Genomic DNA, 14,238 nt, shown 5'->3' on the forward strand with positions numbered 1-14,238 from the left:
ATGCAGCATTCCCTCAACAATCCTGGTGAACCTGGAGGTTTCCACAGGGTCCTGGCAGGTGATGTTTGCTGCTGGCTCTTCCTGAAGAGGGAAAGGAGGGGTTTGGGTTTGAAAAGTCAGCTGACAGTCAGATACCTTCAGATTTAATTACATTCTCATTACCGAGGGTCACACTTCCCCTGATTTAACTGCCCTGGCAAAATCCTGTCAGTACCACTTGCATAGAGAGTGGGAGAGCTTTTACCCAGCGCTAATGGGAGCCAAGGCACAGCTAAAAGGACAATGGAATTAGTACTTAAATACCAGGCCTAGACTCGGTGGAGCTATAGATTATTTTGTGTACTGAAGAAGAATTAACTGATCCATTCTAAAATGCATTTATCATTAAAATAAAAATCTTCTGTCATTTTATTTAATAGCCTTAGTAAAAAATAATTGCAATGTCTGGTTGCTTTTCAACAACATGTGGTTTTAATATTTTAATTGTTACAAACTGTTTAATAATGATGAACAAAGGGCGTGTCCAAGTAATTATTGTATTTATTAACATTTCTTTTGAAGGCTTGATACATTATATTGCATACACACAGCACTTCAGACATTGTAGTGCTAACTTATTAAAGGTGGAAAATGATTCAAAAGTGACTTGCTTTGGTGCAATTTAAATATTGTATTTTCAAGTGATTAGTGCTGTGCCTTGCATTATTTAACAATCTGGCAGTTTGCACATTTTTCTAATTATTATACAGCTTCATCTGATCAGGGAATTAAAATACAGTGGGAATAATAAACCTCAGAGAGCCTAGCAGGCACAGGGAAGCTTTCACCAAATCCATCAAAGTAATGGACTTTTCTCAAGGGGAGATATTTTCCTGAAAAGTCGCAGCTCCCCAGGCTCTCCCATAATAAAGTTTGTATTTCCCTGTGTGCCCAGAGCAGGGTCTGGGTCCCTTTGGCACCACGAGCTCCTCTCCCTGTGGTGGGGTCAGACCCTCCCCACTGGTCCCAGTGCCCCACCACTCTGAGCAGAGGGGTTGCAGGGGACTCGGGCACAAGAGCATCACACCGTTCCCAGGCCTATTCTGTTTACATTTGATTCAATCAAGTTGTGGCCTTTTGGCCTCTTTCCAAATTAACTTCTGGGTGACCTCCACCATGCCCTCTCCCAGCAGCCAGGCCGCCGGGAAACAGCCCATTAAACCTACAAACAAATATGGGACATATTGGTTGATCAAACCAGCTTCAAACACGGCTCTGGAAATCCAGGACGTGCTTTTTTTGAGAATTTCAGGTCTATTTTGTCTTCGGTCATTCACACCTCTGGGCCTCCTGCCTTTTTTTTTTCCCCCCTTCCAAGTTTAGCTGTGTGTTTTACTGCCTCATAAAACTTCAAATTTTTGTTCTCATCCTCCTACAAGCCTCTCTAAGAGCAACGTGAGGCTCTTTCACATGGGGCTCACTGCAGGACTGGGTCTTTACACCGAGCACATGAAGAAAGGCAGCGAGACCCTGCTCGGAGGAACAGCTGTAATACTCCAAGAAATTGTGTCTTCCCCTTATTTCCAAGGAAATAAATCAAAGGGAGTTTCTCAGGGTCTGTGAAAGCACATTGCCTGCATTCTCATCCCCAAAAGGGTTTATTTTTTCAAGAGCTTATATGGTAGTTAGATTTCTGGCTAGAAAATATGCAATATGATAAAAACACAGTCCCTATATGGGGCAATAAATTACAGATTGTTTGATGTGGAAACCAAAGAACTGTCAAACTCCAGTATATCTGAAATATTCTAAATGAGCCCTTAACTCGAGTGTCTGGAAATGTACAATATGTTTCCAGGCCATTCAATTTTGTAAAGACACATCTTCCCCAGCTAAGTTTCCTTTTATGGATTTTACTATTAATTTTTGGTATGCTTTTTCCCCTCCTTTCCTTAAAAAATTGTGCTCTTCCTCCTCGAGACAGTACTGTGATAAACACCAGGATTTACCTAAGCATAAAAAGAGACTGCAAGGGGGCACAAGCTTAAAGAGGTAATGGCATTAAGGATGAAGTAAAGCATCTGCTGCAACGGTGTCAGAGCCCCATAGGCACTGCAAAGAATGTAAAAGTCACTTCAGGACAGACAGGGACAGGAGGGAGGACCAAGAGTGTCACATCAGCCAATTTGGTACCACAGATCCCTGCTGCATCCTTACAGCAGCATCACTCAGGTCCTCCCTGCAGGGCCTTCCATGGAGGACCAACGGGAGGTCACCAGCGTGGCAGGACCCCCAGGATGTGGGACATGTGACACCTCCCACCTCCCTGCAGAGCTGCTAAAACCTGAAGCTCGTCCCCATCTGTCAGCCATCCAGACGTGCCTGTGGCCGGAGGAAAATGGAGTGACCGGAGGAAAAGGCTCACCCTGCACGCAGCTTTCTGCCTGGGGATGTTACCAAGTCACAAAAATCTGAGCAAGACCCTGTGCTGACACTGAGTAACCTTTCAGTTTCAATACAGTTTCGCTCAAGGGATGAGCGAAAACCCTTCTAGCTAGAAACAGACCCCATCCACTCTGGGAAATAAAAGTTAGGAACCAATTCCAACTCATTTTCCTGAAGGTGACCCTTAGCCTCCCAGCTGAGATAACAATGCTAATATTTATGGATGGGCTGTTCATGCCTCTGGGCACACAACAAAAATAACTCAAATCAAAACTTGGTAGACATCTAACAGAACTGGAGGGAGAAAAATTCCAATATGGCAATAATAAAGCATCTCACCCACCAATGCACAAAAAATAGCATCAGGCACAATCACACGTTTGGGTGAAACAAAAATGGTCTGATATGATTAATAGGCAGCACTGAGGGGGACTCATCCAGAAAGGGCTGACTCGAGACAGCACACAACTCAGGCACTGTGCTTTATTCATTTATTTATTTTAGTTTGATAGGTGCTCAAAGTAAAAAGATACAGACTGGGGCACTTTCCCTTCCCCTTTTCTCTAGGTTAGGTTTTCTCTACTTCTTTCAATCCCCATGGGTTTAATTCTAATGCACAAAACCCATTCTCATTTCAAACTGCAAACGTTTGATGAGAATTTCTCATGTGAATGTGAATGTGTGTACATTTACCCAAATTAGGTTTGAGAAGACACAAACTGAAGAGCAAGCACAATTTGTACACACAACACCGAAAGAACAGACATTTCCAGCAGCATGAGCATCCTGGAATAAAGGCGGAGTCATCAGCAAATTACAGATATTTAGCAAAAATCACCAAGTAAAAATAAAAGCTGTGGACCTCTATGGAAACTGTACCAAACAGTTCCTGAGTCTGCCCACACCCACAAAATCCAGGCTGTACCTCTAACACAACACACTGTGAGGAAGCCACAACACAGTACAAGATTCACAATTTACAGCTAGTCATACGGGAATCCAGTTTACAGCTCTGAGCACCACAAAGCTGGTCTTTTCTCCAAAAGATCCTGGATGTCTGAGAATCCTTAAAAGCCACTGTTGGCTTGAGCTTGATGGATAAGGAGATTTTCAACCCTCTCCAGCTCGGGAGCTCCCACTGCTTCCCAAATCTGAAGCCAACACCTGAAAGACACAACTGTAATTCATCCAGAGCTGCTGTTCCTTCCACATTTAATGCTCTTTGGCAATCAAGATGCATTCCAGATGTGAAAGAGAGCTCAAAACTTCCTTCAGCCAAGAAAATAAGTGTGATGGTAAGCTCTGACACCCCAAATCCCAAATTTAAGTAACCCCCACTGTTTCTTTCCTGGTGTAAAAGCTGCTGACCATAGACTACAGACCCTCCACATGATATAATATGAATAGAATCATATAATAGAGTTACAGATTGGTTTTTGTGGGAAGGGATCTTACAGATCATGTAGTTCCAATCCCCTGCTATGGGCAGGAGCACCTTCCTTAGACCAGTTTCCTCCAAGCCCCATCCAGCCTGCCCATGAGCACTTCCAGCACTGGGGCAGCCGCAGCTTCACTGGGCAAGCTTCAAAACTAATTAGCACAAATGACTTCCCATTTTCTCCTGATTTTATTCTCAGTTCCTCCTCTTTCTCAAACACAGCTTTACAAGAGGGTTTAACATTTCTCAGGCTCTTACATTTGTGCTGTTCAAACCAAAACAGCTTACTTGCCCCCCAAAACACATTCCAACCTGACACTGCAAGCCAGTGGGGGGAAGCACTGTAAGAGATCGTGACTAAACTGACTGTATTCACCCCCTCACCACAATTTTTCTCTGAGCAGCAGCTGACAGAGACACTCTGCTGCTGCAAACAGCTGAGCTGAGCACAGCAGTGTTTACCCAGGGTCTCCCACTCCACAAACCTCCACTCCTCAGAAGCCCGAGCTGTTCAGCAAAGACCTAACTTGACCCAGTCTGGCAGCCAGCATTTCACAACCACTTTATGTCAGCAGTTTCAAGTACATAATAACCATGTTTTGTTCAGTGCAACTTTCTCACTGTGAATGGCAAAATATCATTATCACCTGCAGGTTGAAGCCTGCCCTCTACCCCATTTAATAGGGAGCTGATTATGTTATTCCCCCCGCTTTTCCCCTTCTAATAGTTATGGGCTGTTGGCAGATGGCACTGCTCGGCACAGGGAGCGTGTGGGAAGGCAGAGCAGGCTCTAGGGCCACTGCCCATGGCAGCTCCTGCATTGTGGGGTGCTCATGGGGACCCCGAATCCCTCACTGCATCCTGCTCCCAGACAGCACCTAATGAGGCATGCCTGTGTCGGAGGGCACGGGGTTAAACCGGGAATGGCTGTGAAAACAGTCCCTGGCAGTCCTGGAGCAGGAAAGCAGAGGTTAGCAGAAAAGTTGCTAAGCCAGCAACTCCAAACAGAGCCGCCCTCACAGCCCACCAGGCTGGGAAGCAAAGCTGGGCTTAACCCCAGGAACCCACTGTGGGCAAGGTCCCTGCTGGGAAGAGCTCTCAGGAGAGATGGGGCAGCTCAGCTGTGCTAGCAGCGTTACAACCTGAGGACTCACCCTGTGAGGTCCCAGTGCTGTGTCCTGGCAAAGCAGCAAGTCCAGGCTACCTGCCTATGAAAATCTATGCCTTTCCACCTTTACCTGCCTATGAAAATCTATGCCTTTCCACCTTTACCTGCCTATGAAAATCTATGCCTTTCCTTTACCTGCCTATGAAAATCTATGCCTTTCCACCTTTACCTGCCTATGAAAATCTATGCCTTTCCTTTACCTGCCTATGAAAAACATCTCCTCTCTGAGTTACTGTGACATCCACGCTCAGTGGCACAGAGGGTAGAGCAGAGTCTAGAGCCAGACCCCAGCCCCACCGGCCTAAGGCAGTGCTGGGGAAGGTTCAGCCACAAGCTGAAGGCTGTGCAGAGCTGCCACCCAATTCTCTGGCAGCAGCAGGGCTCCTTCACAGGCCTAACCTGGCGTGGCATAATGGGTCGAGACAAGATACCGCTTGTCTCAGGAAGGATGCCAGGTCTGAGGCAGTGGGAAGGAAGCTTCCTCCCCAGCAGAAAGGATCTCATCCAGCTCTGCCATTCCTCATTCCACAGTAACATGCCCCACTACTGACTGGGAGAGAATGCCCAGGGAGATATAGCAAAGAAAAAAGTGACCCTTATTGCCAGCCATGAGCAATGCCAAAAGGAACTCCTCCAACCAGGGGGGACATCAGGTACATGCTACATGACCCCCTGCCAGCACATCATGCTCAAGGACAGCCCATCAGCTCCATCTTTCCTGGATCTCCACTGCTAAGGGCGTGGATGCCCAGCAGAAGCCTTCTTATATTGCAGCCATGCATCCAGACAGAGCCAGGCACAGGCTGAGTCCTGGGAGGCTGCACCATGCAGAACCACACCAGCAGACATCCAACAGGACTGGCCACATGTGCTCTGTGGGCCTGCTGCTGTGCAGGGCCAGGGTGGCACCTGAGGGCTCCCAGAGCTGCTGCAGATGGAGGCACCTGGGATGTCTGTCTGAGCCCAGAGAGAGTGCAGGGGAGGCCAAACTGATTTGGAAACCGCCCACTCCGGAGACATCCCTGCTGGCACGTCTGCAACAAACCTGGTTGATGTGTTTCAGCTTGTCAATGATCTGGCTGATCACTGGCTCTGGACCTTTCATCTTCACTTCATGGTTGCCAGCCTGAGCTTTTGCTCCGTTCCTTGTGACCTGGGGACTGTACCTGTAGGAAAGAGAACAGAGAAGACCACAATGTGAGGGGCTAATAGAGAGGAGATCTTTAAAGTTCAGTACAAACATAAGAAATCCCAATACAGGCACCAGCCCTTTCCAAAACAGAGAGCACAAGACAGTTAATAATGACAAAGAAAGGACAGAAGATTCCCATAAACATTTTTGCTCTGACTTTGCAAAGCAGCCAGATGATGTAGTTGTATCACTTGAGGACAATGAAGTCCTTTCCAGTCCATTAGTAACCAAGGAAGATGTTAAACAGTATACAACAGAGATAAATATTTTCACATAACTTGCACCCAAGAGTCCTAAAAAAGCTGGCTCAGAAATTCTGGCTTGCTCATGTTTGTTTAAAATAAATCTTGGCAGACCACAGAGACTCCAGTACAAGAGCAGTAGTGTTGTGCCCACAGCCAAAAAAATGAGTGGGATGACCCAGTTAACTGCAAGCTGATTAGCATAACATCAACCCCCTTGCAAAATAATGACTATCACTGATGTGTGATTTCAATAATAAAGAAATTAAAGCATCAGAATATAATTAATGCTGTCAACATTGCTAATGGAAAATAGGTGTTGTCAAACAATCCTGATTTCAGTCTTTGATGAGATCCAGCCTTAGGGATCAAAGTAACTGCTCAGACAGAATGTACCTTGACTTTGGTACAGTGCTGGGCTCTGCACCACAGGGTATCTCGATTTACCACGGTACCATGGGAGCCAGCAAAGCCCCCACAGACTAGACTGAACTGCCAGGGCAGCTCTGCAGAGGAAGGAGGCCGAGCTGCACTCAGATTTTTCAGCGGCACTTAGGAAAGAAATACACATTCACTTGCTGCAAGGTTCATGGAATGACAAAGTTTACCAGAGTGATTAAAGGGAGGGGAAGAGGGACAGAACTAGCACACTCTTGCTTTTGGAGGAACACATCCCTACACTCAGGACCTGGGTAATAGCTGATGATGCTCCAGCATAAGACAAGCACCAAATCCCGGCTCGGGCCAGAGCAATCAGTTGCCACCACTGCCTGCTGGCAGCCACAGCAGAGGCACGGAGCACACCGGCACCTTCTCGAGCTCTGGGCTGCTGCCATTCATCACAGCCCCAGTGATGGGCTGTGGTGCTCTACAAGCACAAAACAAGTCCTCATCTCCAAGGACTGGCAGCCAGGACAGGCACTACCAAACCCCTCACAGCCTCCGAAAGTGAGATCACTGAGATAACACCAGAATCAGGCTGCTTTACTGTACATCTGTTTTTCCAGTGCCATGGGTAAACACCATGAATTTTCCTTTCTGCATTCATCTCCTACACATCATGTTTTTACCCAGCTCTCAGCACCAGCCCTAGTGGCTGCCTCCCTGTCTGTCAGCTCCCTGCTCCCCTGCCCAGCTTCCATCCTCATGCTGCCAGGCAAGCTCAGGCAATCACAGCCCATTTCACATGGGTTTTGGGGAGAAAGTGGGACTTTAGCAGGCATTTAAAGAAGGGGAGTCAGGAGGGATGGTGGGGCCAACTCAGGGAGGATGTTTTGCTAGGGTAGAAAGCAAGAGTCACGTGGACATTTGGCCACAAGAGCTATCAGGGCACACTGAGGGGCTTGGGGATGCTCAGGGGCTTGGCTTAAACTCTAAACTAGAGGATGAGATCTACTCAGACATGTGGGGATGCAAAAGCAACCCCAGATCTATACTGGTGCAGCAGCAGTCTGCCCCAGCCTGAAATACTCACATCATTTAAGTACAGAACTGAGGCAGATTTCCCCTCCAAGGCTATCTCAGAGCAGGAGTTCCATGTGCAGGAGCTCTCTGCACCTCCAGCTGGCTCCCCAACACTAGGCATGCCCCATCTGCACCTCCATTAATGCCTGTCAGCCCTGTAAGGTGCTGCACTGAAGAGATGACACAGGAAAAAAGGACAGGAGAAGGGGGGATGTTAGTGCCTGCAGCACAGGAACACACACCTGTGTATATTCCTTTTCCAGGCATAAGCAGCTTGTCCAGGTACAGGCATCACTGCAAAGCACATTCATCAGCTTGGCTCTCCCAAGCCTCACCAGCAGCTCCTGAATGTGGGGGTGAAATTCAGGGGCACTGCCTGCACAGCCCTGCACCTCAGCACCAGCTCTGCACCCCAACACCCCTGAGTCCCCCCGTCAGGACTCAGCACTTTGCAAAACACCTCTATTTTAACAGCTGCCTTATCCTGGGAAGCACAAAACGTGGCTGTACCTGACACAATCGCTCCGAGTCCAGAAAAGCCCCCAGACGTGCAGCTGGAGGGTCGGTGGAGGTTGGCAGCAGAGGGAGAAGGGGCCAGCCTGGGGCCAGCCTGCAGCAGCTCCTGGCACAGCCCTGCATGCTCCCAGCACCATCTGGTGGGAAGAGGATGCTGGAGCAAGCACAGACCTGCCCGGCTCTGCTGAAACCTGTGCTGGACTCCTTGCAGGGGGATAGAGCACCGGGAGCGGTGAGCCATTCATCTGCTGCTTGTTTGTCACACTGCCACTTCATGCCACCCTGCCGACCTGACAAACGCATCTGGAGGCTGCACCTAAACATCCGCAGCACGCACGGGTTTTCAGATGACAGAGAAATTCCTATCTTTGGTGTCACTGTAAATTTAATTTAAAACACTGGTGGAACTCAGAAGTACATTGCTGAAAGGTCTCCTGCGGTTTCAGAGATTTAATCAGGAAACTCACACACGTTTTAGCAAGAGCAGAACCAAGCCCATTTGGTGCATCCCTAAATTAATACAGTCTCTCTCCTAAACAGTTTTACACAAAGAAACACAATAGCTTGGGTTTGAGTGGGTGAAATCCCTTCTGAAATCCACGCAACAGCTGCCAGAGAGGATTTCTGTAGCCTACATAACATAATAAAGGAGGGAGGAACACAGTACTGCAGCAATACTATACTATAACTCCATGTCCAGAGACTGAAACTGTTCTCCAGAAGGTTCTGCTGGGGTGGTGAGGAACTCAGATCAGCCTTCTCAGGGGAAAAAGTCTACTAGAGAAGGAAGCAAACCTGAAAGCAGAGGGATTTCTCCCTAAAAGAGTGATGGTGGAGAAATGGAGTGTGCTTCCCACCTGGCCAGACACAAGGGTATGTACCCGACCCAAAACGAACCATTTACACCATTACACAAGTCATTTGAAGCAGCAAGGCAATGGGCCCTGCAAGCTGTACATCTTGGAGCATGCAGAAAAAAGGAGATGCATGGGGACCTGCTACATCCCACCAGCCAGAGACATGGTCCCGTGGGACTTGGGTGCTTTTGGGGACACTTCCTCCAAGCTGAGACCTGCTGGTGTGCTCAGGTACAAGGCAGGCACCAGCTCCCCTCAGCTGTGCCACTCTCTGCCCCAGCACCAGCCTGGAGTGGCCACATTCTGCCTGAATGCATGTGGGATGCAGCCAACCAAAGGGTTAAAGGCTTTGAAATGTAGCTTCAGCAAGCGACCTGCATTCCTGAAATGCCAGAGAAGCTGGGAAAGGCAGCTGGCACCCCTCCCTGCAGCCCTGGCCAAGCAGCCAGGCCTTAATATGGCAGAGAGACGCCTGTGCAGCCCCCAGCAAGCTGGGGGTCCCAGGACAGTGCCCATGCAGGCTCCTCTGCATCCCCACGAAGCTGAAGGGTTGGTGGGCTGACAGGAAAAAAAGCCAAATCATCACCTTCCTCCCATGTTCTCCAGTCAGTGCAGAAAAAGAGAAATCTCTGAGCCATCTTGAGCTGCTTTCAGCTTATGCCAATAAAACAGCCCCTTCTGCAGGACACTTGTGCCACTTCATGAAACCCATCACATGCCTCTGCCATGGCGATTGATACCAGCATGGAACAGCAAATACACACAGTGGATAAAGTCCCCCACCCCGGTCCCTGGGAGTCCCTGAAGGGGTATCAGTGTTGCAACATGAGCATGGTCTGGCTCACACTTCATAAGCAAAGCCCAAAATACTTTTCTCTTTGACATGTCTCCACGTCAGCCAGCAGCATCTCCTTTCCTGGGCTCCCTGGGTATGGGCTCTTGCTGGAGACCTGGTATTTGCCAAACACAAATGTCACATTGTTAAATGTGCTGATAAGAAGCCCTCATTAAAAATTACTTTAAAGACAACCACCTTATGAAAACATCAATGATATGAAGTGGGGATAGTACAACTGCAGACCCTTCCTGCTTCTCCTCATCCACCAGACACAAATGCCCAAGTATGCTGTCAAATTGAGGGATTTTCCTCTCCTTTCCTCTCTACCATCCACAAATGTCTCCTGTGAATGTTTGGTCTTTTCCAATCCAAATGCAGCTCATTCCAAGCTTTCATTTCATAGCAAAGAAGACAAGATGACAAATGTTATTTAAACACATGGCAATGAGTGTAAAATGTGTGCTCATCCCACTCGGCCCTGCTAGGCTTTGAGATGAGTTTCTGCAATGTCTGATCTGTGATTTAGAGAAAGTAATCCTGAAAGTCAAACATAAAGAATTACACCTTTTAGAAAAAGCAAAGTAAGTATGTCATTCAAATAACAATTAATTTATGCCTGCCTTCCAGTTGAAAATTATTTATTCAAAGGTATCTCTATTTTAAACAGCACAGTATCCCTCCCAGGCTCGCTCTCTACTATCTGTGTTCACTGAATGATACTTGTCAGAGAGAGTGGTTGGGGGACAAACACAACACAGACACAGCACAACACAGAGGTTTCATTGCACAATGAAACAGTTTGAGAGAGCAACATTCCCCAGACCCCCAAAGCTGCTCTGCATTTCAAGATGTGACTTACTAGAGATCATGTGGACTGGTGACATCAAATCCTCACCACATAGGAAGCAAAAGAAAAGAAAAAGGGGAGAAAGGGAAGAAGTGTTCTGCCTCCCTGCCCCACTCCTTACATGAGCCCAGCTCTCGCCTCCAGCTGGTTTTCATGGGTCAGTAAAGGTGGGTGCAGTGGTGAAGCCAATATTTTACTCTCTGACCCAGCTAATTTTTGGTTTAGTGAGACAACCACAGTGTCACATCAGCAGTGAAAGCAGTGGGGGCCAAAAGGTTTGAAAAGCTGTTCCTAACCCACACATCCTGCCCTGCAGTCAGGTATAACTCCTGGATGTGCCCACCAGCCTCCAAGAAAAGGTGACAATTCTTCCCCTGATAGTTTCCTCTCTAAAGACAGATTGTCCAGAGCCATCTGGTCAGTCACACCCCCATCCAGACATGGGCTGGGTCTGGGGTGCAGGTCCACCCCAGCTGTTCCCTTCCATGTGGGGTTCATGTCCCCACCATCCCATGACCATCAGGGCATCTGTTTCATGGGAGTGAAGAGGCAGGGGACAGGAGGGGTGTACGGCTCTCAGGTGCCTTCCTGGCTTTGTTTGCTTGCTTGCAGAGAGTCCTTGCAGTCACTGCAGAGCTTGTGATGCCGCAGTCAATTTACACCACCAGCAGCTCCAAACAAGCTGCTTCAAAAGCAACCAGGAGGATCCAACACTCTCAGTGGGGAGTGTTCTCACCTAATGAAAAAGGAACCATTTTCTGCTGAATTTCCAAATATCAACACCTGGAAGCCTCTGAGAGCCCCCTCAGATCCTGCTGTGTGAGTCCCCTGACAAGAGAAGTGCCACTTCCCAATTGCCCCACGCAAAGCTCTACAGCCAGTGCATGTGCTGCAGATGATGGCTGGGTCATAAATGTGAGGTCTCAGGAAATCACCTGGCTCTGGGAAATGGGACTTCAGAAGGAACAGCAAAACATTGTAATATTCATAGCAAAACAATGTGAGTTTATAGACAGCCTGAAGTCTCCCTGTATCCTTATTTCAGTTCAGGACAAATAGATTATGGAAAAATTGGCTCAACCTGAGACCAAGCAGCAGGACAGAGGAAGATTCATGATCTTCATTTCTGAAATACTCTGGAAACAAACATGGCCACGCAACCAACTGAATTTGCCTACTATCCTTTCATTATAGCTTATACTTGCTACAAAGCTGTGCTTTATGGGCTTGAAAAGTTATACAGCCCCCTCTTTGGGGATTCCATTGGATCAGATATTTTGCAGCACTGCCAGAAATAACCAAACCCTTCATGAACTAAAGGGTTATTGCTGGCATGGAATTTCCTTTGTTCCAATTACAGAATCTCATTTTTCTTGCTCTCATTATCTTGCTTCCAATTGTGCTTTCATTGTTTATGATTTGTATGATTAAAACAAACCACAGTACATTGGCAACAGCAGGGAAATATGAGACTTGTATGTTGAAGAAGAGAATCTGGCAAGGTGCTAAAAATATATTAATTTTGAATTGGTACATAGAAAACAAGAATTATGCTGGTGATTTAGAATAATGTACGTTTGTCTCAAGAAATTTGGAGGTGGCAGCATCTAACAGCAAGGCTTAATGTGCTTACAAGTTTTGCAGTGGGCAGATGTTGCTGTCATTCTATTCAGAACAGCTTGAAAAGAATATACTCATGTAAGCAGATTATTAAATTCGGAGAATCTAGATTTAATAGGCTTTTAGTATTAAATGCTGCAAAACCCTGATACTATATATAAAGTTTGAATCACCTTTGAGATTCCAACACTAAGCTTCAATAGAAACTGAGGTGAGTGTGATATCTCAACACCTACTTGCCTAAAGATGAAGGTTTTAAATGAGCTAATTACTCAGTCAGGACTTCTGTTTTTTCTCTACTTGGGATGGAGATAAGGATGAGAGGCCAACATTTCACCACCTGACACCACCAGCAGGAGGTCTGGTGAGAGGATGGGGCATGAAGACAGAGGAGAGGAGGGGCATCACAGCAATGTTGCACACCCACCCCACCTCCATGTCTGTCTCAGGGAAGTGCCTGGAATTGAGCCCAGGAAAGCTGCAAAGATGTGCACAGGGGTGCACAGAGACAGAGAAAGCTCCAGCAGGTCTGGTCCCCAGCGACCACAAACACCCAAGCACCGTGACCCCCCCTTTCACCTTGCAAGTGGTGAAATGTGCCACTTGTGGCTTTTATTATGAACCTTTGTGGTGTCCCATAAAAGCACAGTGTGTTTTTGCACACTCTGAAAAGTGTGAAACGCAGGAATGTGTTGCCTGCTATTTTTTCTTCCCATTTCAGCTTAAGTCCTTCAACCACGCAGAAGCACAGCAAAAGACACAAGGCACTGTTCTGCATCACAGAAAAATCAACCTTTCTTGTGTGGTTGCCACTGTTTGCAAGCAGTCATTTTGAGGCACCATGTCCTAAATCTACAATAGGGATGACAAACTATTAACCCACAGATCAAACCTTTGGAAGGAGGATAAATTCTTGCCATTAGGTGGTCCAACATGGAGAAGCAAATGATCATGAGGAATCACAGAGTAAGATTCAGTTAAAAAAAGTGAAGGATTAAAAGCAGGATAAAATACTCCAGCCAGCTGCATTGCTCTGGAGCCCCAGACATGCCACCTTCAGTCAGGGAAGAGGAGCTAAAGAGCAAGGAAGAAACAGAGGATGGTTCAAGGCTGGACTTGGGAAGTGAGACCCAGTGGAAAGACATTGAGCACATCCAGTCCATGGGGAGGACAGACACTCTCTTTGCCTGTGGGTAACAAAGCACTGGAATAAACAGGACAGAGGAAATACCCATCCAGAGAAACCACAGGAGGAGGATTGCAGGGTGCAGAAGGGACTGTTTGCATCAAATAACATGATACACATTGTTGGTATTATCAAGTCCTTGGGTGCACTGGCAAGGGTTGTGAAGTTGCTGTTCCAGGCTTGATTTAACATGTTATAGGAAAAGGGCTTAGAATAACAAATTTTGTCATGACAGGGAGGTCTGGAAATGGATAAATCAGTAGGGCTCTTTTCTAACTTAATGAACACTCAGGTACTACATTAGAAATGCAAGAGGTAAATAGCCACAATCCCTACAAGAACACAATCAAATCCTCGACATGCTCATACAGATGAACATACACCAACCCTACAGACCCAACAATGTTCAAACAGTTTTATCCATTGCTCACACAGCACCAGACATG

The 14,238-nt window shown here is 47.0% G+C and overlaps 1 protein-coding gene across 2 annotated transcripts in view; it reads right to left on the minus strand.

The window, feature by feature from the left end:
* The window catches only part of GPC3 (glypican 3), a 141,591-nt gene that overhangs the window by 36,811 nt on the left and 90,542 nt on the right, over positions 1–14,238 (minus strand). For both annotated transcript variants that reach the window (XM_058847850.1, XM_058847851.1), the window contains exon 6: positions 6,076–6,196. In XM_058847850.1, coding sequence (XP_058703833.1) covers positions 6,076–6,196 — 121 coding nt within the window. The remainder of the gene's footprint in view (positions 1–6,075; positions 6,197–14,238) is intronic.

The sequence above is a fragment of the Poecile atricapillus genome, chromosome 12, assembly GCF_030490865.1.
Source record: "Poecile atricapillus isolate bPoeAtr1 chromosome 12, bPoeAtr1.hap1, whole genome shotgun sequence".
In the NCBI taxonomy this organism is placed as follows: domain Eukaryota; kingdom Metazoa; phylum Chordata; class Aves; order Passeriformes; family Paridae; genus Poecile; species Poecile atricapillus.